The sequence below is a fragment of the Lepus europaeus genome, chromosome 18 (genome assembly GCF_033115175.1).
Source record: "Lepus europaeus isolate LE1 chromosome 18, mLepTim1.pri, whole genome shotgun sequence".
NCBI classification, from domain to species: Eukaryota; Metazoa; Chordata; class Mammalia; order Lagomorpha; family Leporidae; genus Lepus; species Lepus europaeus.
The window spans coordinates 12,182,648-12,209,444 of NC_084844.1; the positions used below are offsets into that span (position 1 = coordinate 12,182,648).

General features: G+C 39.3%; 2 protein-coding genes across 7 annotated transcripts in view; one reads left to right on the forward strand and one right to left on the reverse strand.

The window, feature by feature from the left end:
• CEP112 (centrosomal protein 112) overlaps positions 1–26,797 on the reverse strand; it is a 516,630-nt gene that overhangs the window by 229,341 nt on the left and 260,492 nt on the right. The window lies entirely within an intron of this gene.
• LOC133777139 (large ribosomal subunit protein uL23-like) lies at positions 24,616–25,127 on the forward strand. Its single transcript, XM_062216588.1, has one exon. It carries the CDS (start codon positions 24,622–24,624, stop codon positions 25,090–25,092), a length of 471 nt encoding a protein of 156 aa, XP_062072572.1. The 5' UTR covers positions 24,616–24,621; the 3' UTR covers positions 25,093–25,127.

Here is a 26,797-nt window from a genome sequence, read left to right on the forward strand (position 1 = left end):
AATAGAACAAATAAAAAATGCAGTGGAGAGCCTTAAAAACAGAATCAGTGAAGCAGAAGAGAGAATCAGACTTGGAAGAAAAAGCACAGGAAAGTATACACTCAAACCAAAGACAAGAAGAGAAAATTAGAAAACTAAAAAACACTGTTGGGAATCTATAGGATACTATAAAAAAACCCTCAACATATGGGTTCTAGGAGTTCCTGAAGACATAGAGAGAGAGAAAGGATTATAAGGCCCTTTCAGTGAAATGATAACAGAAAACTTCCCAGGTTTGGAGAAAGAAAGGGACATCCAAGTACAGGAAGCACACCAAATTCCAATAGACATGACCAGAAAAGATCCTCGCCACAACATATTGTAATTAAAATCACCACAGTGAAACATAAAGAGAAGATTCTAAAATTGCATGAGAGAAACACCAGGTTGCTTTCAGAGGATCTCCAATTAGACTCACAGCAAACTTCTCATCAGAAACCCTACAGGCTAGGAGAGAATGGCGAGACATAGTCCGAGTCTTAAGAGAAAAAAAACTTTTATCCCAGAATATTATATCCTGTAAAGCTCTCATTTGTGAATGAAGGTGAAATAAATATCTTCCATAACAAACAGAAATTGAAAGAATTTGTTACCACCCATCAGGCCCTGCAAAAGACACTTAAGGATGTGTTGCACACAGCAACAGAGAAACATGATCATCAATACAAAAGAACGTAAAGGAAAAAAAATCTCTCAGTAAAAGATCAAAGTAAGCTCAAAGTATAAATTAGGAATATTTTTTGAAAAATGGCAGGGAAAAATCATTACTATGGGATACAGCAAACACAGCATTAAGAAGAAAGTTAATAGCAATAGATCATGAAATTAGAAAGGCACCAAATAAATGAGCTATCAATGCACTTTAAGGATCTAGAAAATCAGTAGCAAACCAAACTCAAAGCTAATAGGAAAAAAGAAATAATTAAAATTAGAGAAGAAATCAACAAAATTGAATCCAAAAAAATACAAAAGATCAGCAAAACGAAGAGTTGTTTTCTTGAAAATACAAACAAAATTGACACACCATTGGCCCAAATAACCAAAAAAGGAGAGAGAAGATCCAAGTCAACAAAATTAGAGATGAAATAGGGAATGTAACAACAGACACCACAGAAATAAAAAGAATCATCAGAAATTACTATAAAGAGTGGTATGCCAACAAATGGGGAAACTTAGCAGAAACAGATAGATTCCTGGACACATACAACCTACCTACACTGAGCCATGAAGACAAAGAAAACCTAAACACAACCATAACCAAGACAGAAATGGAATAAGTAATAAAGGCACTCCCAACAAAGAAAAGCCCAGGACCAGATAGATTAACTTCTTGAATTCTACCAGACATTAAAAAAAACTACAATTCTTCTCAAGTTACTCAAAATTATTTTTTTTTTTGACAGTCAGAGTGGACAGTGAGAGAAAGAGAGACAGAGAGAAAGGTCTTCCTTTTCCGTTGGTTTACCCCTAAATGGCCGCTGCGGCCAGCACACTGTGCTGATCCGAAGCCAGGAGCCAGGTGCTTCTCCTGGTCTCCCATGCAGGTGCAGGGATCAAGCAATTGGGCCATCTTCCACTGCACTCCCGGGCCACAGCGGAGAGCTGGACTGGAAGAGGAGCAACCGGGACAGAATCCAGCACCCTGACTGGGACCAGAACCCAGGGTGCCAGGGCTGCAGGCAGAGGATTAGCCTGTTGAGCCATGGCACCGGACTCAAAATTATTAAAAGAGAGGGAATCCTCCCAAATTCTTTCTATGAAGCCAGCATCACCTTAATTCCAAAACCTGAAAAAGACGCAACAGAGAAAAAGAATTACAGACCAATATCCCTGATGAACATAGATGCAAAAATCCTCAATAAAATTCTGGCCAATAGAATCCAACAACACATCAGAAAGATCATCCACCCAGAACAAGTGGGATTTATCCCTAGTATGCAGGGATGGTTCAACGTTCGCAAATCAATCAATGTGATACACCATATTAACAAACTGCTGAACAAAATCCATATGATTTTCTCAATAGATGCAGAGAAAGCATTTGATAAAATATAACACCCTTTCATGATGAAAACTCTAAGCAAATTGGGTATAGAGGGAACATCCCTCAACACATCAAGGCAATTTATGACAAACCCACAGCCAGCATCATCTTGAATGGGGAAAAGTTGAAAGCATTCTCACTGAGATCTGGTATCAGACAGGGATGCCCACTCTCACCATTGCTATTCAATATAGTACTAGAAATTTTAATCAGAGCCATTAGGCAAGAAAAAGAAATCAAAGGGATACAAATTGGGAAGGAAGAAGTCAATAATCCCTCTTTGCAGACGATATGATTCTTTATATAGGGGATCCAAAAACTCCACTAAGAGACTATTGGAACTCACAGAAGAGTTTGGTAAAGTAGCAGGATATAAAATTAATGCACAAAATTCAATAGCCTTTGTATACACAGACAATGCATGGCTGAGAAAGAACTTCTAAGATCAATCTCATTCATAATAGCTACAAAAAACAATAAAAAATCTTGGAATAAACTTAATCAAGGATGTCAAAGATCTCTATGATGAGAATTACAAAACCTTAAAGAAAGAAATAAAGGCCGGCGCTGTGGCTTAACAGGCTAATATTCTGCCTTGCAGTGCCGGCACACCGGGTTCTAGTCCCGGTTGGGGCGCCAGATTCTATCCCGGTTGCCCCTCTTCCAGGCCAGCTCTCTGCTATGGCCCGGGAAGGCAGTGGAGGATGGCCCAAGTGCTTGGGCCCTGCACCCCATGGGAGACCAGGAGAAGCACCTGGCTCCTGGCTTCAGATCAGCGTGATGCGCCGGCCACAGCGGCCATTGGAGGGTGAACCAACGGCAAAAAAAAAAAAAAAAAAAAAAAAAAAAGGAAGACCTTTCTCTCTGTCTCTCTCTCTCACTATCCTCTCTGCCTGTCAAAAAAGAAAGAAAGAAAGAAAGAAAGAAATAGAAGATAGAAAAAAAATTAAAAATCTTCCATGCTCATGGATTCAAAGAATCAATATCAAAATGTCTATTCTTCCAAAAGTAATTTACAGATTCAATATGATACCATCAAACTACCAAAGACATTCTTCTTAGATCTAGAAAAAATGATGTTGAAATTCATATGGAGGCACAGGAGACCTTGAATAGCTAAAGCAATCTTATACAACATAAACAAATCCAGAGGTATCACAAAATACCAGATTTCAAGACATACTACAGGGCAGTTATAATCAAAATAGCATAGTACTGGTACAAAAACAGGTGGATAGACCAATGGAACAGAATAGAAACACCAGAAATCAGTCCAAACATCTACAGCCAACTTATATTTGATCAAGGATCTAAAACCAATTCTTGGAGCAAGGACAGTCTATTCAACAAATGGTGCTGGGAAAACTGGATTTCCACATGAAGAAGCTTGAAGCAAGACCCCTAACTTACACCTTACAAAAAAATCCACTCAACGTGGATTAAAGATCTAAATCTATGACCGAATACCATCAAATTATTAGAGAACATTGGAGAATTCCTGCAAGATACTGGCACAGGCAAAGACTTCTTGGAAAAGACCCCAGAGGCACAGGCAGCCAAATCCAAAATTAACAACTGAGATTACATCAAATTGAGAATTTTATGTCAGCAAAAGAAATAGTCAGGAAAGTGAAGAGGCAACCAACAGAATGGGAAAAAATATTTGAAAACTACGCAACTGATAAAGGATTAATAACCAGAATCTACAAAGAAATCAAGAAACTCCACAACAACAAAACAAACAACCCACTTAAGAAATGGGCCAAGGATCTCAATAGACATTTTTCAAAAGAGGGAATCCAAATAGCCAACAGACACATGAAAAAATGTTGAGGATCACTAGCCATCAGGGAAATGCAAATCAAAATCACATTGATGTTTCACCTCACCCCGGTTAGAATGGCTCACATTCAGAAATCTACCAACAACAAATGCTGGCAAGGATGTATAGAAAAACGTACATTAATCCACTGTTGGTGGGAATGCAAACTGGTAAAGCCACTATGGAAGACAATTTGGAGATGCCTCAGAAATCTGAATATAGCCCTACCATACAACCCAGCCATCCCACTCCTCGGAATTTACCCAAGGGAAATTAATTGGCAAATAAAAGAGTTATCTGCATCTCCATGTTTATTGCAGCTCAATTCACAATAGCTAAGACCTAGAATCAACCTAAATGCCTGTCAAAGGAAGACGAGATAGTTCTACATACATTACTATAGACTTACTTCTAAGAATACAGCCTAAAATCTTGTCATGGGGCTCCAAACCCATTAAAATCAGTGATATAAATGCCATCTTAACTGTTAAAATGATCATGTTAAATGTTAGTCAACATATAGATAGGTTTAAGTGTAAAAGTAATCATATAAATAACCTCAAGTGCCTGGTAATAATAAGAATTTAAAAGGAGGGAATGTCCAATAATGGGAAGCAGTCCACATAGCAGACTCCTAGAATGACATTTGCTGTAAATAACACACTGACCTCAGAATCAACCCTTAAGGCTTCCTGGTCTGGCTGGCTGAAAGGCCTGTGAGAGCATTTCAGGCATGGAAAGCCAAGACACTGTGGCAAAAAAATATCCTACACGGAGGATCTCTGTGAGACCTCAGTGGAAAGGGCCATCAAAGAAAGATGTACTTTTCTCTGAAGGGCGGAGAGAACATTCACTTTGCTTATGGCCATGTCCAAATACTGATGGAGTCTACGGTCACAAAAGGCTTCCATAGGCTTGGCAGCCCATGGAAAAAGCCTCGGGTGATCACTGACATCATAAATAAGAGTGTTAATAGTTAAAGGAATATCAGAAGTCACTGTGCACTTACTCCCCATGTAGGACTTTCGTCCTTAATGAGTTGTACTAAGTGAATCGACTGCAAGTCTTCTTCTCAAACTGTACTCTATATGTTATGTGTGTATGTGGGTGCAAACTGTTGAAATCTGTGCTTAACAGGGAGTTGGTCTTCTGTAAATAAAATCAAACTAAAAATTAATCATAATGAAGAAGGAGACAGGAGAGGGAGAGGGAGGTGGGACAGGAGTTGGGGTGGGAGGGTGGGTATGGGGTAAAGAACCACTATATTCCTAAAGTTGTATCTATGAAAAAATGCACTCATTAAATAAAAACTTAAAAACAAGATAAACTGGGGCAGATATTTGGCATATCTGTTAAGATGCCACTTGGGGACACCTATACCCCATATCAGAGTATTTGTATTTGAGTCCCTGCTCTGCTCCCAATTCCAGGTTCCTATTAATGCATATCCTGGGAAGTAGCAGGTGATGGCTCAAGTAATTGTATCCTTGCCAACCCACCCAGATTGAGTTACTGATTCCTGTCTAAGACCTGGTCCAGCTTCTGCTCCTGTGAAAATTTAAAGATGGGAGTTTTTCTCTGTGTCTATGCCTTTCAAATAAAAAAAGTAAACTGAAGCAAATACATTTTTAAAGACTTTAAAAACAAAGAAATTATGGGATATGTACTCTATGGAATACTACACGGCTTTAAAAAAAATGAAATCCGGTCATTTGCAACAAGATGGAGGAATCTGGAAAACATCATACTGAGTGAAATGAGCCAGTCCCAAAAGGACAAATATCATATGTTCTCCCTGATTTGCAACTGAGCACCTAAAAGGAAACCTGTAGAAGTGAAACTGACACTATGAGAAGCAATGACTTGATCAGCCCTTGTCCTGTCTGTCGAGGAACAGCTTACTATTTTATTCTTTTTAATATTTCTTTTTCTACTTAATATCATAGGTTGAACTCTTTAATTAACACACAATTATCCTTAGGTGTTTAAATCCAATTGAAAACTGATCCCTGGAAAAAATAAGAGAAGGAATAAGAGAGGGAGGAGATGTACAGTTCGGCACATGCTCTCACAGACTTACACCTAAGCGTAAAGCTAAAAACTTGTCATGGGACTCCAAATCCCATGGTTGGCAGGCAATAATGCCATCGTACTGGTTAAAGTGATCATTTCAAGTGCATAACTGATCATAAAGATAGGAATAAGTTTCAAAGGGATCACATAAATAAGACCAAGTGTCTGCTAACAACAATAGATAGAACTAAAAGATGGAGAATGATCCAACATGGGAAGCAGGATACTCAGCAGACTCACAGAATGACAAACAGCACTCTGGCCTCAGAATCAGCCCTTAAGGCATTCAGATCTGGCTAAAAAGCCCATGAGAGCATTTCAGGCATGGAAAGCCAAGAAACTGTGGCAAAAAATGGCCTGCATGAACGATCTCTGTGAGATCCCAGTGGAAAGAAGTGACCATCAAAGAAGGTGGTACCTCTCTCAGAAGGGAGGAGAGAATTTTCACTCTGATTATGGCCCTGTCTAAATAATGTTGGAGTTTGTGGACTCGAAAGGCTTCCATAGCCTTGGCAGCTCATGACAAGAGCCTCAGGTGATCACTGATGTCATAAATAAGAGTATTTGGATTTGAGTCCCTGCTTTGCTCCCAATTCCAGGTTCCTATTAATGCATATCCTGGGAAGCAGCAGGTGATCGCTCTATTTAAAAATAAAGCCAGCAGATCTACCTTTACAGTAATTCCAAGATTGCTCTGAGATCTAATATGCATTTTTTGTATATTTGAAGTGCTTTTGTGTTTTTAGACTCCTGTTCTACTGTTATTAGATCTCAATTATTAAATCAACAATAGGAGTCACTGTTCACTTACTACCCATGTAGGACCTCTGTCCTTAACAAGTTGTACTATGAGAATTAATGGTAAAACATGTCTTCAAACAGTACTTTATACTTTGTGTGTCTCTGTGGGTGCAAACTGTTAAAATCTTTACTTAGTATAAACTTGATCTTCTGTATGTAAAGATAATTAAAAATGAATCATAATGAAGAACGGAATGGGAGAAGGAGTAAGAGGTGGTACAGGAGTGGGAGTGGGAGGGAGGGTATGGGAGGAAGAACTGCTATATTATAAAAGCTGTATCTATGAAATTTATATTTATTAAATAATAACTTTTTAAAAAATATTAAAAAACTGAAATTCAACTCAATGGTTAAAATAAAAAGAATATTTTACCATAGAATTATATAAGACAAACACGACATATCTTTCAATATTTTTGTAAATTATTTTAACTCAAATGTTATTATTTTTAATATAGGCAATTATTTGAGCTTTTGAATAAAAGCTTATAATTTATGGTATTTTATAGGACTAAGGAAAGATAGCTGATAACAGGACAAAGAGACATATTAAGAAATGCAGGTAAAGCCACATAAAAGTCTGGGCAAGAAACCAGGTGTTCAGGTTCCCAGGGCAGCATATTTTCTATTTTTAACCTGCTGCATCTAAGTAAATGGAACTTTCTTGACTCATAATGCCTGTGTTCTATCAAATGGAAAATATTTTAAAAATTCTTTCAATGACTGGGAGCTATTTAAAAATAGAGCCAGCAGGTCTACCTTTACAGTAATTCCAAGATTGCTCTGAGATCTAATATGCATTTTTTTGTATATTTGAAGTGCTTTTGTGTTTTTAGACTCCTGTTCTACTGTTATTAGATTTCATAATTAAACATAAAATCTTTTAGGGTTGGCACTGCAGCACAGTGGGTCAAGCTGCTGCCTGTCATGCTGGCATCCCATATCAGAGTGCAGTTCAAGTCCTGGCTGCTCTGCTTCCAATCCATCTCCCTGCTAATGCACCTGGGAAAGAAGCAAAAGACGACCCAACTTCTTGGGTCCCTACCACCCACACAGGAGACTAGGATGAAGTTCTTGATTCCTGGCTTCAGTCTGGCCCTGTTCTACCTGTTGTGGCCATTTAGGGAGTGAACCAGTGGCTGGAAGATCTTTTTCTCTCTCCATTTCCCCACCTCTCTCTGTAACTCTGCCTTTCAAATAAATAAATTTTCCATAAAATAAAATAAAATCATTATCCCACTCTGTGCTTCAATAAAAATATTTCTTCTGCAACTTGGAGAGAGGAGAAAGAAGCTTAAACTTCCCCACACTGAATCACATGACAGGACGGGCACTTGGCACAACAGTTGAGAAACTACTTGGCATGCCCACTTCCTGTATCGGAGTGCCTGGCTTTGAGTTCCAGCTCTGCGGTGCGCTCCAGCTTTCTCTTACTGCTCACCCTGGGAGGCAGTAAGTGATAGATCAAGTGGTTGGGTATCTGGTTCCCACATGGGAGATCTGGATCGAGTTCCCACTCCCAGCCATGGCAGATGTGAGATCTCTCTCTGTCTCTGTCCCTGTCTGTCTCTTTCTGCCTTTCAAATAAAATAAATAAATAAAATGCTGATTTAAAGAAACTATAAGAAAATTACAAGATGAAGGGAAGGCAAGAAAACCATTGATTTGCTTAAAATTTAGAACAATAATAAATTTCAGAACACACTACAAAGAGCTAATGTCAAGAAAGAAAAAGTTACTTTTACATACAAAAAGAAGAAAATACTCTAGGTCAAGACTTGAAAAGAGAAGGGGTGAAAATACAACAGAAAAGCAAGGACTTGTTAATTTGCATGCCTGTCCAGAGGGAGAAAAACTTCAAAAGGAGCAGGAGAACATGCTATGAGTCACATGAACTGGCAAACATTAGGGTTGCATTTATCTTTCGTGAGTAATGATGATACTGCTAAAGATTCTTAACTGATGTGGAAATTTCTAGTTTTATTTTAAAAGAACCACCCAAATCATCTAATTCAAAATAGGTCTTGAAGAAAATGAGTAAAAAATTCACAGCAAATTTGCTTTTAGGGTAAGTTAATATCAAAAGAGAAAAAGATGGTTCATAACACATTGGCCTGTTTTGCAAATTTGCATCCATCACACTTAAAATGACTATGCAGGAGTTTTATTTTATAAACCATATAAATAGCTAGTAGAAACACAAAATATAAATATATCTTGTATTCATTTTCCACTCACATTCTAAAAGTGGAATTATCTCACTTGAAAAATGGTAACACTAAAAGGAAACTATCTTTTAATAGCATTTTTAATAATCTTATCTTGCAAATGTGAAATAAAAGTATTAAAAAGCCAGTACAGATGCCTCATTCATGACTCACTTTGGTGCAACAGGACTAACGAACAGGGAGACTGGCTGTGGGAAGATGTTACTTGTAGCATCTAGAAACACTTAAAAGTTATTTTCTTGACAGAATGTTGCCAGGAGTTGACAGGTAACCTATTTGGCCTTCGAAGTAAAATAAAATTCAGGCTGAGTTCTTCTTCACTGGAAACCAGCTAGAATGACATTCAAGTAATTGGAAAGCAGGTTTTCAATACTCTCTCCACCAACTACACTTCCCGTCTCCCAGGAAGCAAGCTTTGACCTAGGGTTTCTGCCAGTTCTTATTAGCTACCTTGTCCCAACATCCTGTACACAGTAAGGTCGCAACTGTGCACAAGTTACACCAGCGTCACTCAGAAAACACTAATTACTTTGCTAAAATTCATATGACATTACTAACATAAAGTATTCAGAAGCTTGGGCTGCTTAATTAAATAGAAGTATAAGAAAATCTGCAGCAACCGACACAAGTAGTTGATTGTTAAAAATAAGTCAATGAAAGGGGGGAGACTCCCGCCCTCCCTGAGAGTTGAGGCTGCCTCCCTCAGAATCAACATGATGAGTCCTCCCTCTGTATTATTACTTCCTACACCACTTCCTTCCCAGTCAAGGTACTTTTGTGTGCATTGTCTACAACCAGGTCTTTAATTATACACAGAAGCTAATACAGACTAGGTGGGCCTCCCTAAAATATCTTAAGTGTCAGAATATCACAATATGCTCAGGCATACCAACAGAAGGGAGAGGGTCACCTTGCTCTTAGTCCACCCGACTTTGTGAAAGCATCCTAGATGACTGGCCCATCATAGCAACCTCATGAGAATGTAAGACAACCCATTTTTGTTAAAGATCTTAGCTTACTATAATAACTTTTATTTGGTCTATGGTCTTATTACTTTTTGCTTTTGTTTATTTATTCATAAAATGAATTCATCTAATACAAAAAAATTGTGTGGGCAGAGTTGATGCAAAAAACCAGAAAAAAATACACTAACTAAATTCATAGTAATATGATTTGCCTCTGGTTATAAATATAAAAATGTAATTGTTAATTTTTAATTAATCTTAAAATTACTTTGAATTATATTAACTTTTTCCAGTTGAGGCTTATATAAGTGTTAATATAAAAAAAGCTGTTATTAAATATATTCAAGTGTATCTACACAAAAGGTATAAATAACTTTATAATAAAAACTGGCATACACACTTAAGAATAATGGTATAATGTATAATTAATATACAGATACCGTAACAATGATATAAAATAAAGGTTTTAATTTATTAAAGGATTTAGATTGCCATTTTGAGCCTTTATATAAATAAATATAATGTTAAATTCTTTTCAACATTATTTGCTTGCTTCTGATAAAGCTACACATATATGAAATGCATGTGTAAATATGTATATAAATTCAAAATACTTATCTACAAAAGCATTCTTTTTAATTATAACAGTATTTAAAATAAATTATGAGAAAAGATTCACAGTGCAAGATCATGGATACCAATAGGTTTTTTTAAATCCACAGAAAAACAGTAAAGTTAGAGATGAACAACAAAAATAAAAGTGGTTTCAATTAGCTTAACATTTTTTTCACAAACACATGAACCGATTTGTTTCACTAAATACTAATAAATACCAAATCTAATTTGCAACTGACAATTTTTCTGGCAAAATTATTGTAGTCAATTTAACTCAGGGTTCTTTTAAAACATTCCATAATTGAAAAACTCCATCCGTGTTACTCCTATAACTTCCACTAGCCAGTATTCGACAGGTTCCCAGAGCCTGTTCAAATTACCGATGGCCTACGAGCTACGTGCTGTACTTAGCACACAGAACAAAGTCACCTGACAGCTCATGAGACAGATCATTTATGAGATTCGTTTTCTTGTTGTTAACCTAAAAGGTGCAGCAGCTCCTTTCATCCCCTCTCTCACATTTAATCTCAAGTCTGAGCTTGCACTCTCCCATGCACTCAGGAGATCATTCCCTGCTAAGGAAGGGCACACCCCAGTCAAAGCAGATCTTGCCTCCAAGATGGGCTCACAGCCATGAACTTGGGTCAAGGTCCTGTCAGGTTCACCTGCCTGTCTAAACCTCTTTGTTGCCCTCAATCTCTGATACTTTTTTGCTTCCTCATCTGAGATCTGGATTCATGATATTGTACATGTTCCTAAATTAAAGTTATTACCTGCTCCTCAAATTGTCTTTGTGATTACATCCTTAACTTTCTGTAATTATATCTTTTTTATCTCTTGTTTTAATTACCTAGACTTGAAATTCTTTTCCTGGACTCTTGATCTGACTTCATTAACCTAAAACTGACCTACCCGAATTTTTGATCTGTCATCTGACTGTCCTAATAATTTAATGGTTCGTATTAATTAATGCCTGGCTACCCAGACTCTGGTCTCTTTTCCCGGCCACCCTGTATAGTACTAGACTTATTACTGAGCCATTTGTTGAACCATCTATCCCCCCAATTATTCTCCAGCAAATCCAACTAAATACAAAAGAAAGTAACTACCTGCAAAGTGTCAAAACAGAAATGTACATTGCCATGGATACAGAACCATATTATGATCCAACTTATATTCTATGCAGTTCCAAAACAAACAGCTAGCCAATAGGGAGGCAGAAACTTAACTAAGAATACGATCAATGAACTTAGAAAATACAAATTACTATTATTAATAAAAATAATACATAGGGGTTTTTGCTTGTTTTCTGTTGTTTATTCAGTAAGAGATGCCTTGAATGTGGTTATATACCATATACCAATTTCATGTGTCATGAAGAAATAATTCTTCTGAGTTCTCCATGATTACAACTGAATGCATATAATACAATGGACGCTCTTAGTTAAAATGCTATGTACAATGCAAACCACGTCACTTAAATAACTTATTTTAGAAAACCATTATGTATGTGTATACATGTGTTCATATTCTTTAAAAGGTTACAAGCAGCTTCACAAACATTGGAATCCTCGTGATACGTAAACAGCATGATTTCCCATTGAAAAAGACAGGGTGCTCCCGGCATGAGAGACTGGGAGGAGGCTCCTGGCTCCTGGCTTCGGATCCGCGCAGCGCCGGCCGTAGCGGCCATTAAGGGGGTGAACCAGCGGAAGGAAGACCTTTCTCTCTGTCTCTTTCTCACTGTCTAACTCTGCCTGGCAAAAAATAAAAAAAGAAAAAGAAAATGATAGGGTGCTCAAAAAAGGTAGGATTAAAGTACTGACTTAGTTTAAAAATCTGCAAGTAGCAATAACGGTTGAAGCAGACCTCTGATTTCCTCAGCTGTTTTACTGGGCAACACTGTGTCTCGGTGAACTCAAGTTCCTTGTCTAGATCTCATAGAAATCTGGCAGAGTTTTAAACTCAAGTGAGTAGGGAATTCTGTTAAACTTTTCATGAAAAAATTGTAAAAAGATTTTATTTATTTGAAAGGCAGTGTTACAGAGAGATAGAGGGAGAGAAATGGATCGATCATCTACATACTGGTTCAATGGCTGCAATGGCCCAGGCTGGGCCAAGCTGAAGCCAGGAGCCAAGAACTCCATCCAAGTCTCCAACATGGGTGGCAGGGTATGGATTTTATTTTATTTTACAAACACTTGCTAGCTGGAGAGATCAAACTGATTCTGCTAACACGGTAGTATTAAAGAAATCTTAAATAAGGTTAGTGGAAAAAGCACATGTTAGATTTTTCCAGATGGAAATACTTCTCATGTATTGGCAAATTCTCTCTCTGAAATAATGCCATTTTATTCAAGTCTGAAATTTGCTTCTCTCCTCACATTTTATTTTGTCATGAAATTACATTTCAACAAAATGTTCAAGATTTATTAAGAAAGCTTTGATTCAATCCATTTTCTATTGATTTCCACTAATATTTCAGTTTTCCATGTAGTTTATATTTCTTAGAGCATTCATATTAATATGTCTTCTACTTAGATTTTATATCTTCAACTCACTACTGATGTAGATGACTATATCATGGGGATTATCTAATGCGCTCTCTATACTGATGAAACTATTACTGTGGACTATTTACTGTGGCATAAAAAAGTCTCAATTTTTATTAAAGCATCTACAACCATCACTGTGGAGCAGAGATAAGGTTTCCTATGCTACCTTAACTGTCATCCTAACAATCATTCCAAAGAAACTTGTTCTTATCTTCCTAACCCTAAAATGTCTATACCTTTGTTGTACCAACAATAGAAATGCCTTATTGATCATTCTTATATGAACAGTCAATGGTGGTTTCAAATAATGTTTTATAGGATACACAATAGTTGCATTCTAAAATATCAGATACAATTCACAAATGTCTTCTTTGTTTTTAAGTCAAAGCAAACATTCCTATCAGAACTTGGCCTATAGCCATAAATGTGTAATAGTTTTGCTTTATTTATTTGAAAGAAAGAGTTACAGAGAGAGGCAGAGAGAAAGAGAGAAAGAGCTCTTCCATCTGATGGTTCATGCCCCAATTGGCCGCAATGGCTGGAGCTGAGCCCATCCAAAGCCTGGACCCAGGAGCCTCTTCTGGGTCTCCCACGTGGGTGTAGGGGCCCATGGACTTGGACGATCTTCTGCTTCTTTCTCAGGTGCATTAGCAGGGAACTAGATCAGAAGTGGAGCAGCCAGGACTCAAACCAGTGCCCACATAGGATGTGGGCACTGCAGGCCGGGGCTTTAATCTGCTGCACCACAGCACCTGCCCCTCACAAATGTCTTCTAAACATCTCTATATTTCTCTGAAAATTTTCACTGTAAATTAACTAGTCAGGAATTTGTCCATTTTTGAACCAAATTGTGTGGACCATCTCAGCGAAATAGGTGGCAAATAGAAAAATAAAAGGTGATACTGGATAGAGTCTAATTATTTTTCTTTTCTTTTCTTTTTTCTTTCTTTTTTTTTTTTCTTTTCTTTTTTTTTTTTTTTGACAGGCAGAGTTAGACAGTGAGAGAGACAGAGAGAAAGGTCTTCCTTCCGTTGGTTCACTCCCCAAATGGCTGCCATGGCCGGCACTGAGCGGATCCGAAGCCAGGAGCCAGGTGCTTCCTCCTGGTCTCACACAAGGGTACAGGGGCCCAAGCACTTGGGCCATCCTCCACTGCTCTCCCGGGCCACAGCAGAGAGCTGGATTGGAAGAGGAGCAACCGGTACTAGAACCCAGTGCCCATATGGGATGCTGGTGCCACAGGCGGAGGATTAACCAAGTGAGCCAAGGTGCTGGCCCAAAGTCTAATCATTTTTCAAAACACAACTCAATATGACATTACCGAAGTAACTCTTACTTCCAGTAGTTTCTCTTGTTCTTGTAAAGTTTCTGATGGACTTCTTTTTTTCTTCTTTCATTGTCTTCTAACTTTATGGGGAGTTCCCATGGATAGTGTCTAGGGTCTTCCTCCCCTCACCCAACTTCTGTTCCACTATGGTCTGGATGTTTTCTAGACCCAGTCACTGCACAGACCCACAGAATCCTCTGGGATTTTCCCATTTCTTCTGCCAGAAAGGATCCACTATTCCTTGGATCCTTTGTATTTCTCTCTTATATTGACTCCTTCATTTTACTGAAGAACAGCCACAAGCAACTTCCAAAACAACGCGGGAGGCCAGTCTTCCCAGTCATTGCATGCCTGCACTGTCTTCACCCCTCAGCTTCACATGTGTGATGAGTACTGACTTAGGTATAGAAACCTGGTCTGGAAGACAAATCCCATTCAGAGTGCTCATGAAGGCATTGTTATCTTCTACCATTTATTACGGGAGATCTGACGCCTATCTGACTTCTGTACAGGGGGTCTGATTTTCCTCTGAAAGGTTTTAGGAGTTACCTTTTTCCCCTTTTATCCTAAAATTAAACAATGATGTGTTCAGATATGGGTCTGATTCATTTATTTTGCTGGAACTTACTAACCTCTTCAATCTGAAGACTTACTTTCTCAATCCCTGAAAACTCTACTGCCATAGCTGCAGGGATAACCCTCCCACTCCATTTCTGTTTCTTGAATATTACTTACACATGCATCATTCTGCATTTAGATCTCAGCTTTTAAAATGTTTGTATATTCATTTTTGTCTCTGCTTTTGAACCTTTGACTTTCTTGATATTCATTTTTATTAACTTTTTAAAAGTTTTAATTTCTTCGAGCCCTTTTTATATTTTTGATTGTGACATTTTCAGAGCAGCATTTTTAAGAAAAAACATAATACATACTTTTATATTTCCATGCTAATTTCCTAAAATTTGTTTTTTGCTCCTGGAGTTCTCTTTTCCCCCTGTGGTTATCAGTTTGTTTCTTTAGGCTTTCTCTCATGTCTCTCAAGTAAGCCTCAAACGTCAGATAATCTGAGGTTGTCTGTTCACATTCTAGACCAAGAATGGAAGCTCTCCATATGTGTGTGGCTGGAGTTTGTGTGCTAGGGGACTTAGTGTGATCCAGGACATCTACTTGGTCTAGGACTGCAGCCTCGTTGAAGCAAAAGACCATATCTGATTCCACCCTTAGTGGGCTGTGAATGACTCAGCTTTTCCACCCCAGCTCTCTCCAAAGCCCAATTGTAGGTGTGACTAGGAAGTGCAGAAGCAGGTGGAAAGGGCAGAGGTGCCCATGAAGTGCACAAGCAAGCAGGAAGTGCAAGGGGGGCCTAGAAGTTCAGGAGCAGACACTATCTGGGAGTAAGCACCCTAAGCCCAAAGGAGCTGGCTCCCAGGTTAAGAACACCGGACTCCCATTCTTTGATGGAACAATTCTGCAGTGGATTCTAAAAGACTGTCTAGGGGTCTTCAGGGTAATGGAGTTTACCTTCCTTTCAACAGCAACTCATTCAGGAAGGAATCCTTTTCTGGCCATTCTGTGTCCTCTACACCTCCTCCTCCACCTCCTCCTCCTACTCTACAATAAATCGTCTCAAACTCTGTTTTTAGGATGATCTATGACAATACCATGCAAACTTAAGTTTTTAAAAAGGTGCTTTGCAATATTACATAAAATTGTAAGGAAGTGCCAAGTCTGATTTCTTAATTTGTCTAGTTATCCTTCACTCTAGTCAATTTCAATGATCATTAATTTAAAATATGCATCAAATTATTTGAATGATATATGTAGATTAGCAAAGAACTTTAAGAATGTATATCGCTAATGGAGACCTTTAGTTGTTATCTGCAAAAATATCTTATGCCTTTAAATGAATGTGTGATAGATTAAGAAATCTGCTTTCTTTCTCATTAAGATTTGGTATTAGGCAAAGATAGCCACTGTAGCTACTTCTGTTCAACAAAGTGCTAGAAGTCCTAGCCAAAGTAATTAAACAAAAGCAAAAAAGAAAAAGCAGTGGGGAGTGAGGGAGGGAGAGAGAAGGGAAAGGAAAAAGAGAAAAATAATCCAAATTGGGAAAAAGGAAGTAAAATTATTTGTAGATTATATGATCATATATGTAAAAACTCTTAGTGACTAAAGAAGAAAATAAAACACTTAGAAATAAGCAACAGGTGAAAGACTCGTACATTGGAAAGTACAAAACTTTGACTAAGGGAATTGAAGAAGACACAGGTAAATGAAGACATCTTTTGCTGATGGATTAGAAGATCGTGTTGTTAAAATTATACTACCCAAAGTAATCTACATAGACTTAATTCAATCCTCATAAAAATCCTAACGACATTCTTTATAGAACTGGGTTGGGGGGGGGGCAGTGAATCCTAAAATTCATATGGAAAAAAAGATCCCAAATAGTCAAAGCAAGTTTGAAAAAGAAAAGAACAAAGCTAGAGGCATCATACTTCCTAATTTCAAAATATATAAAAGCTGGCCGGCGCCGTGGCTCAACAGGCTGATCCTCCGCCTTGCGGCGCCGGCACACCGGGTTCTAGTCTCGGTCAGGGCGCCGGATTCTATCTCGGTTGCCCCTCTTCCAGGCCAGCTCTCTGCTGTGGCCCAGGAAGGCAGTGGAGGATGGCCCAAGTCCTTGGGCCCTGCACCCACCCGCATGGGAGACCAGGAGAAGCACCTGGCTCCAAGCTTCGGATCAGCGCGATGTGCCGGCCGCAGTAGCCATTGGAGGGTGAACCAACAGCAAAAAGTAAGACCTTTCTTTCTGTCTCTCTCTCTCTCTCACTATCCACTCTGCCTGTCAAAATATATATATATATATATATATATATATATATATATATATATATATATATATGCTACAGTCATCAAAACTGTGAACTAGTGTAAAAGCAAACATTTAGATCAATGGAATAAAATAAGAGTCCAGAAAATCATTCACATATCTCAGTCTGATTTGACAAAGGTGTCAATAACACAAAATAGAGAATGGATAGTCTCTTTAATTAATGGCATTGGGAAAACTGAATATTCATATGTAGAAGAATAAATTGAGGGGCCAGTGCTGTGGCATAGAAGGTAAAGCTGCCACCTGCAGTAGTGGTATTTCATATGGGCGCTGGTTCAAGTCCCGGCTGCTCCACTTCTGATCCAGCTCTCTGCTATGGCCTGGGAAGGCAGTGGAATATGGCCCAAGTCCTTGGGCCCCTTAACCCACATGGGAGACCTGGAAGAAGCTCCTGGCTTTGGATCAGCGCAGCTTCAGTTGTTTCAGCAATTTGGGGAGTGAACCAGCAAATGAAGACCTCTCTTTCTCTCCTCTTTCTGCATAACTCTGACTTTCAAATAAATAAATATATCTTTAAAAGAAGAATAAATTCAAACCCATATATCACGCCATATGCAAAAATCAGTGGAATTTTGACTTAAACATTAAATGGACTAGAGACTTAGTTATTAAGATGTGAAACAATAAAACTAATAGAATAAAACATAGGGAAAAACTTCTTGACTGGGAAATATTTTTTTTTATTATTTTTTTTTTGACAGGCAGAGAGGACAGTGAGAGAGAGAGAGACAGAGAGAAAGGTCTTCCTTTTGCTGTTGGTTCACCCTCCAATGGCCGCCGCGGTTGGCGCACTGCGGCCGGCGCACCGCGCTGGTCCGATGGCAGGAGCCAGGTGCTTCTCCTGGTCTCCCATGGGGTGCAGGGCCCAAGGACTTGGGCCATCCTCCACTGCACTCCCTGGCCACAGCAGAGAGCTGGCCTGGAAGAGGGGCAACCGGAACAGGATCGGTGCCCTGACCGGGACTAGAACCCGGTGTGCCAGCGCCGCAAGGCAGAGGATTAGCCTAGTGAGCCGCGGCGCCGGCCTGGGATATATTTTTTTAAAATATGACACAAGAGTACAGGCAACAAAAATAAAAATAGATAAGTAGGATTGTATAAAAGGAAATGCTTCTGCATAGCAAAGGAAACAATCAGCAGAATGAAAAAATTATAGAATGAGAGAAAAGATTTGCAAACCTGATGAGGCGTTAATCCAACATATATAAGGAACACAAAAAACTGAAAAGCAAAAACAAAAAACCACACACACACACAAATTCAATTATATAATGAACAAAGAACTTGAATAAACATTTTTCAAAATATATAAAGATGGGGTCATAGTCAAAGTGGAAGTTCTCTCCTCCCTTCAGAGAAAGGTACCTCCTTCTTTGATGGCCCCGTTCTTTCCACTGGGATCCCACTCACAGAGATCTTTTATTTAGGTCCTCTTTTTTTTTTTCAGAGTGTCTTGGCTTTCCATGCCTAAAATACTCTCATGGGCTCTTCAGCCAGATCCAAATACCTTAAGGGCTGATTCTGAGGCCAGAGTGTTGTTTAGGACATCTGCCATTCTATGAGATCAAAGTCGGCGAACTCTAAAGGCTTCCATAGCCTTGGCAACTCATGACTAGAGCCTAGGGAGATTACTGACGCCATGAACAGGAGTGTCAAATTGTTAAGTCAGCAACAGAAGTTACTGTGTACTTACATCCCATGTGGGATCTGTCCTTAATGTGTTGTCTAATGTGCAGTGATGCTATAACTAGTACTGAAACAGTATTTTTACACTTTGTGTTTCTGCGTGGGTACAAACTGATGAGATCTTTACTAATTATATACTGAATCAATCTTCTGTATATAAAGATAATTGGAAATGAAAAAAAAACCTGGTGTTAAATTGGAAATGGCATAGAAAATTAATTAATTTTTAAAAAAAATATTATGTAGGATCTCTGTCTTTAATGTGCTGTACACTGTTATTTAATGCTATAACTAGTACTCCAACAGTATTTTTTTTTCACTTTGTGTTGCTATATGGGGGCAAACTGTTGAAATCTTTACCTAATATATACTAAACTGATCTTCTGTATATAAAGAGAATTGAAAATGAATCATGATGTGATAGGAAGGGGAGAGGGAGTGGGAAATGGGAGGGTTGTGGGTGGGAGGGAAGTTTTGGGAGGGGGAAGCCATTGTAACCCATAAGCTGTACTTTGGAAATTTATATTCATTAAATAAAAGTTTAATAAAACAAAAGACAAAATATATAAAGATGGACAACAGGTATAAGAAAAAATGGTTAGTATCACTAATCATCAGAGAAATACAAATTAAGATCACAAGAAGATATTAGCTCACACCTCTTAGAATGGCTATTATATTTCTAACTCCACCACTTGGGGCAAGTAAGCTTGAGCATGTCCCAAATTGTACATCTCCTCCCTCTCTTATTCCCACTCTTATATTTAACAGAGGTCACTTTTCAGTTAACTTTAAACACCTAAGAATAATTGTGTGTTAATTACAGAGTTCAACCAATAGTATTAAGTAGAACAAAAAAAAATACAAAAAGGGATATAGTATTAAATTGTACATCAACAGTGATGACAAGGGCTGATCAAGTCACTGTTTCTCATAGTGTCCATTTTACTTCACGAGGTTTCCTTTTTGGTATTCAATTAGTTGTCACCGATCAGGGAGAACATATGATATTTGTCCCTCTGGGACTGGCTTATTTCACTCAGGATGATGTTTTCCAGATTCCTCCATTTTGTTGCAAATGACCGGATTTCACTGTTTTTTTTACTGCTATATAGTATTCTACAGAGTACATGTCCCATAATTTCTTTATCCAGTCTACTGTTGATGGGCATTTAATCCCATCAAGGTTGCATGTACCAATGCCATCTCACTAGTCCAAGTGATCAATTTCAGTTCACAATTGATCACACTCATAGGTCTAAGAGTCAAGGGATCACACAAACAAGACTAGTGTCTGCTAATACTAACTGATAGAATCAAAAAGGGAGAGAACGATCCAACATGAGAAGCAGGATACACAGCAGACTCATAGAATGGCAGATGTCCTAAACAGCACTCTGGCCTCAGAATCAGCCCTTAAGGTATTTGGATCTGGCTGAAGAGTCCATGAGAGTATTCTAGGCATGGAAAGCCAAGACACTCTGGCAAAACAAACAAACAAAAAAACAACCTAAATAAAAGATCTCTGTGAGTGAGATCCCAGTAGAAAGAACAGGCCATCAAAGAAGGAGGTACCTTTCTCTGAAGGGAGGAGAGAGCTTCCACTTTGACTATGATCTTGTCTAAATGAGATCAAAGTCGGCGAACTCAGGGGTCTTCCATAGCCTTGGCAACTCATGACAAGAGCCTAGGGAGATTACTGATGCCATAATCAAGAGTATCAATTTGTTAAGTCAACAACAGGAGTCACTGTGCACTTACTCCTCATGTAGGATTTCTGTCTTTAATGTGTTGTTCAATGTGAATTAATGCTATGGCTAGTACTCAAACAGTATTTTGCACTTTGTGTTTTGTGTGGAGGCAAACTGATGAAATCTTTACTTAATATATACTAAATTGATCTTCTGTACATAAAGAGAATTGAAAATGAATCTTGATGCAAATGGAATGGGAGAGGGAGTGGGAAAGGGAAGGGTTGCGGGTGGGAGGGAAATTATGGGGGGGGGGAAGGGGAAACTATTGTAATCCATAAACTGTACTTTGGAAATTTATATTCATTAAATAAAAGTTAAAAATATATATATACTAAATTGATCTTCTGTATATAAAGATAATTGAAAATGAATCTTGATGTGAATGGAAGGGGAGAGGGAGCGGGAAAGGGAAGGGTTGCGGGTGGGAGGGAAGTTATGGGGGGGGCAAACTATTGTAATCCATAAACTGTACTTTGGAAATTTATATTTACTAAATAAAAGTTAAAAAAAAAAGAATAGCTATTATAAAAAAGATGAAAGCAATTGTTGGTGAGGATGTGGATAAAAAAATAACCCTTGTACACTCTTGGTGGGAATGTAAATTGTACAGTAATTATGCAAAAGAGTATGGAGGTTCCTCATAAAATGAAAAATGGATCTACCTTATGATCCAGCAATTCTATTTCTGGGTATATATCCAAAGAAAATGAAGGGATCTTGAAGAGGTACCTGCAAGACTATGGTCATTACATTATTCACAGTAGTGGAGATACACAAAGAACATACCTGTCCATCAAGGTATAATGAATGAATGAAAGAAAAAATAAATTGTAATATATATTTATGGATTATAGGCTCTTTAAAAAGGGGAATCTTTATAAGGATAACAACATGGATGAAACTGGAGGATACTGGACTAAGCCAGGTACAGAAAGACAAATACTATATGATGCTACCTGTATTTGGAACATGAAATAGTCAAACTCATAGAAGCAGAAATTAGAACAGTGGTTTCCAGAGCCTGGGAAAAAGAGCGAATGGGAGATGTTGGCCAAAGGATACAAAGATTCAGCTATACAAGGTAACTAAACTTTGGAGAGCTAACATATACCAATGTTTCTATACTTAACAATACTGTATCATATATTTGAAATTTACTAAAAAGGTAAATCTTTTCTGATCTCACAACAAAAAAGAGATAAAATTGTGGCTATAATTTATTTCACACTGTATATGTATATCACAACATCATGTTGTACAGCTGAAATACATATAATTATCTGTCAATTATACCTCAAAAAACTGAAAAAAATACAGCAAACACATACATTATAAATGAAGAATCTGCTTTTAGTGACCTTTAATCAATGTAGTGAACTATTACAAAGTGACCTTGAGTCAAATAAAACCACCCATGTATAAACTGAAGCCAATCCCATTAGAAGAGCATTCAGTGACTTTCTGGAGGATAAAAGAAGGCAGGACTATTAAGATGCTGAGCAATGAAACAGGCTATGAAAGCCAGGGCTGATGGGGAGGCCTCAGCAGAGTTGGAGCCCACGTCTCCATCATACACTCTCCAGAGGCTCTGGGCTTGCATACTCTAAAGACGGTGAGAGAGGAGAGGAAAGACAAGCTCCTGAAGTCCACACACAGAGAGAAAGTGGTCGACACCCCAACCTTCAGACCATAAGCAGGATGTGTGAAAACCAGGACTCCTCCAAAGAAAGGTGGAAGAGGAGGAGGAGGAGGAGGAGGAGGAGGGGGAGGGGGAGGGGGAGGAGGAGGTGGTGGAGGAGGAGGAGGAGGAGGAGGAGGACAGGGAGGTGGAGGAGGGGGAGGGGGAGGAGGAGAAGGGGGAGGGGGAGGAGGGGGAGGGGGAGTAGGTGGAGGAGGTGGAGGAGGAGGTGGGGTGGAGGAGGAGGTGGTGGAGGAGGAGGAGGGGGAGGGGTGGAGGAGGAGGGGGAGGAGGAGGTGGAGGAGGAGGTGGGGTGGAGGAGGAGGTGGTGGAGGAGGAGAAGGGGGAGGGGGAGTAGGTGGAGGAGGGGGAGGGGGAGGGGTGGAGGAGGAGGGGGAGGAGGAGGAGGGAGAGGAGGTGGAGGAGGGGGAGATGGAGGTGGAGGAGGAGGTGGCACTTCAGGGGCCTGAATTCTAACATCTACCAGCACCCCAGAACTCACTGTGAATTCCCACTCAGGGAGAGAGTGTGTCAGGAGGTGGGATGGGAAAGAAGCATTGTTTCCCCAACAAATCAGCTATCCCACCATCCCTCTCCAGTAAATGGAATAATGGGCCCCTCTTCCCAATGCTGTGATTAGAATCTCCAAAACATGGGATTATGTTACCTTATATGGTAAAAGGGGTTTTGCAGATGAGATTAGGATCTTGAGATGGGAGAGTATCCTGGATTATGCCCAAGGTAGCCATATAAGAGGGAGGAGGAGGGGCAGAGCCAGAATGAAGGCAGGGTGACAATCGTAGTAGCAAGACAAAAACAGATGTGAAGTGGGACCTCAAGAAACTAGGAAAGCAAGGAGGCATGCTCCTCTGGGTGAGCTCTGCCCACAATCTACCGTTATGCAGTCAGACTGACATCAAATTTCTCACCTAGAGTACTATGAAGAACCTGAAGAACTGTAAAGTAATAATTTCTATTGTTTACAATATAAACCTTGCAACAATTTGTTACAAAGCAACTGGGAACCATTATACCTGTTTTATAAATAGGAATCAAAAGCTATAATAAGCAAGCCTACAAGAAAAGCTTACACAAAATGAAAATTAAGTAGAAACATAGAAACCGACCATGAAGAAATGAGATAATTTAGGGGATAGAATTTAAAAATAATTCTAATTCACAAACTTGGAGAGAGAAAAATTTATTACATCTATAAAATGAAATCAAGACGCTTTGAAAAACAAATAGAAATAGTACAGATTTATGAGTTTAAAAATATGATTCCTGAGTGTAAAGGAGCAAATATATAAAAATATAGAGTGAAAAACGAAATGAATAAAAATTTGAGAGGAAAAAAATTAGGTTCATTGTTTACTTATGCTCTATTAAAACTTATTGCTCCTCCTGAATCTGCATACTGACATTTGTTATCAGTTCTTGAAAATTCTTCTACACAATCTCTTCAAATACCATGCCTATCCCATGGTCTTTCTTCTCTCCTCCAACAACTAAGATGAGATATATGCTATATCTCCTATAGTTCACAGCTTCCACCCTTTCACATTTTCCATCTTTTTGATTTAATGATGTATTTCAGGTAATTCATTAAGATTAATTTTATGGTGCATTAATGCTTTTTCTATGTTTATCTTTTGCGTTAATCTTTCCAGTGAGATAATTATTATTTCAGTTACATCTAATCTTCTTAGAAAGTGCTGATAGTTTCTGGTTGCTCTCCCACTTTTCTGGTTCATATTCATTTCTTCAAACATATCATACATATTATATATTCAAAATCTGTGGGGTTGACGCTGTGGAGCAGTAGGTTAAAGCCCTGGACTGCAGTACCAGCATCCCATATGGGTGCCGGTTCAAGTCCCGGCTGTTCCACTTCCAATGCAGCTCCCTGCTAATGCACCTGGGAAAGCAGTGGAGGATGGCGCAAATCCCTGGGCCCCTGCACCCACCTGGGAGACCCGGAAGAAGCTTCTGTCTCCTGGCCTCAGATAGGCTCAGCTCTGGCCATTGCGGCCCTTTGGGAAGTGAAGCAGTGGATGAAGACCTCTCTCCCTCTCTCTCTGTCACTACATCTCTCTGTAACTCTTTCAAATAAAAATAAAATAAATCTTTTCACCAAGATGGCGCCGAAGGCGAAGAAGGAAGCTCCTGCCCCTCCTAAAGTCGAAGCCAAAGCAAAGGCCTTAAAGGCCAAGAAGGCAGTGCTGAAAGGCGTCCACAGCCACAAGAAGAAGAAGATCCGCACGTCCCCCGCCTTCCGGCAGCCCAAGACACTACGCCTCCGACGGCAGCCCAAATACCCTCGGAAGAGCGCCCCCAGGAGAAACAAGCTTGACCACTATGCCATCATCAAGTTCCCCCTGACCACGGAGTCTGCCATGAAGAAGATAGAAGACAACAACACCCTGGTGTTCATTGTGGATGTCAAGGCCAACAAGCAGCAGATCAAACAAGCTGTGAAGAAACTCTATGACATTGATGTGGCCAAAGTCAACACCCTGATCAGACCTGACAGAGAGAAGAAGGCCTATGTGCGGCTGGCTCCTGACTATGATGCTCTGGACGTTGCCAACAAAATTGGGGTCATCTGAACTGAGTCCAGCTGGCTAATTCTAAATATATGTTTTTCCACCATAAAATAAATAAATAAATAAAATAAATCTTTTTTTTTTAATTGTAATATGTGAGGTCCTTAGAAGTAGATATTTATTGGTTGTTTCTGCTGCTTTCACTCACACTGGTTTGTTTTATAAGCTCATCTCTATCTCAAGTTGTAGGACACCTGAGGGCCTCAGTTGGGAGTTTTCTCCAAAAAAATTCATATACTTCTGATAGGGAGCCAAGCAAAAATACCAACCTCAACCATTTTTGTCTCCCAGAAACCCCCAGGTTTAATGAGAGAATCTGCCTTGCGTTGGATCTGAGCTGCAGATTATTGGGTGGATACTGACGTTTACCCTGGGGCAGTCCCACCTTTCCTGGGTGGATACTGACGTTCACCCTGGGGCAGTCCCACCTTTCCTGGGTGGATACTGACGTTCACCCTGGGGCAGTCCCACCTTTCCTGGGTGGATACTGACATTTACTCCGGGCAGTCCCACCTTTCCTGCTTGCTCACAGCTCACCAAGTCAGCTTCACCTTTTATGGGAGAGGCCAGAGGCAGGAACATGTGGTCTTCAAGTTTTCTTTTTCTTCTTTGGAAGCCACAAATGCATTAAAACTGTGTGTCATGGGGCCTAGCTGTTAAGATGCCACTTGGAATGCCTGCATCCCATAGCAGAGTGTCTGAGTTTGACCCATGGTCCCTTTGGACAGGCTAGCTTACTCTGCTTTCTGAGTTCCTTGATTTAGAGTCAGAACATAGTTGGTAGAGACCATCAGCAACTTTGAAATTCCCAAGTGTGAAGAAGCGCTCTGAGGGCAGGGCAGCCTCAAACCTCTGACCTTACGATGGAGACAACATGTGCTCAGTATTCAAAACCAGTTAATCGTCAACTTCTCTTTACTTATAAGTGATCACATCTTTCAATGCCTAATAAGGGAGCAATACTTAGTAATTCCAAGGTTAACTCAATGTCAAACAAGAAAATTTATGATTATGGAAAAAGCAAAAAACAGGAATAAGAAGTCAAAGACCTTCTGGAACATACAGCCACGCTCCTTTCTTTATTGTAGCTCATGCAGTTTTCCCTTTGTGTCTTCTATACGAGAACAGACACACACAGCCAAGTTCACACATTAACTTCTGAGGCAAGTCAGAAAGCAGGCTGTGTGTGTGTGTGTGTGTGTGAGAGAGAGTCTTGTGCACACACATATGCATGTGTGCATGTTTTCCTTTTGGCCAACAGACATAGTTCCAAACAACCATCTTATTATTTTACCTCCTTAAAAGTTAATTTATTGCCTGGAAAAGAGCTAAAGAAGTTCCTGAAGATGATCTCAGACTATTCCCTTTGCCAAATAACCATCCTTAATTATAACATCTTACCCATTGGACACGGATAAAAAGAACAAGCGATGGCTCTGTGGTACAGCCATCCACCATGACACAGTTACCACATTTGTCCTCATAGTGGCAACGCTTCAACAGTCCAAGAACAGTATTCCTCTATACTGAACTTAAGTTTAGGTACCAGAAAAGTATCTAAAAAGACTCTGAGATAAACCACACCCATCATAACACTAACTACAAGGTGATCACAGGATTGGACATTGTTTATAATGAACCCCAGCTTGAAGTTATGAATCTGAATTGTGGATAGGAACACCAAAACTATGTAGGCTTACTGCTCCAA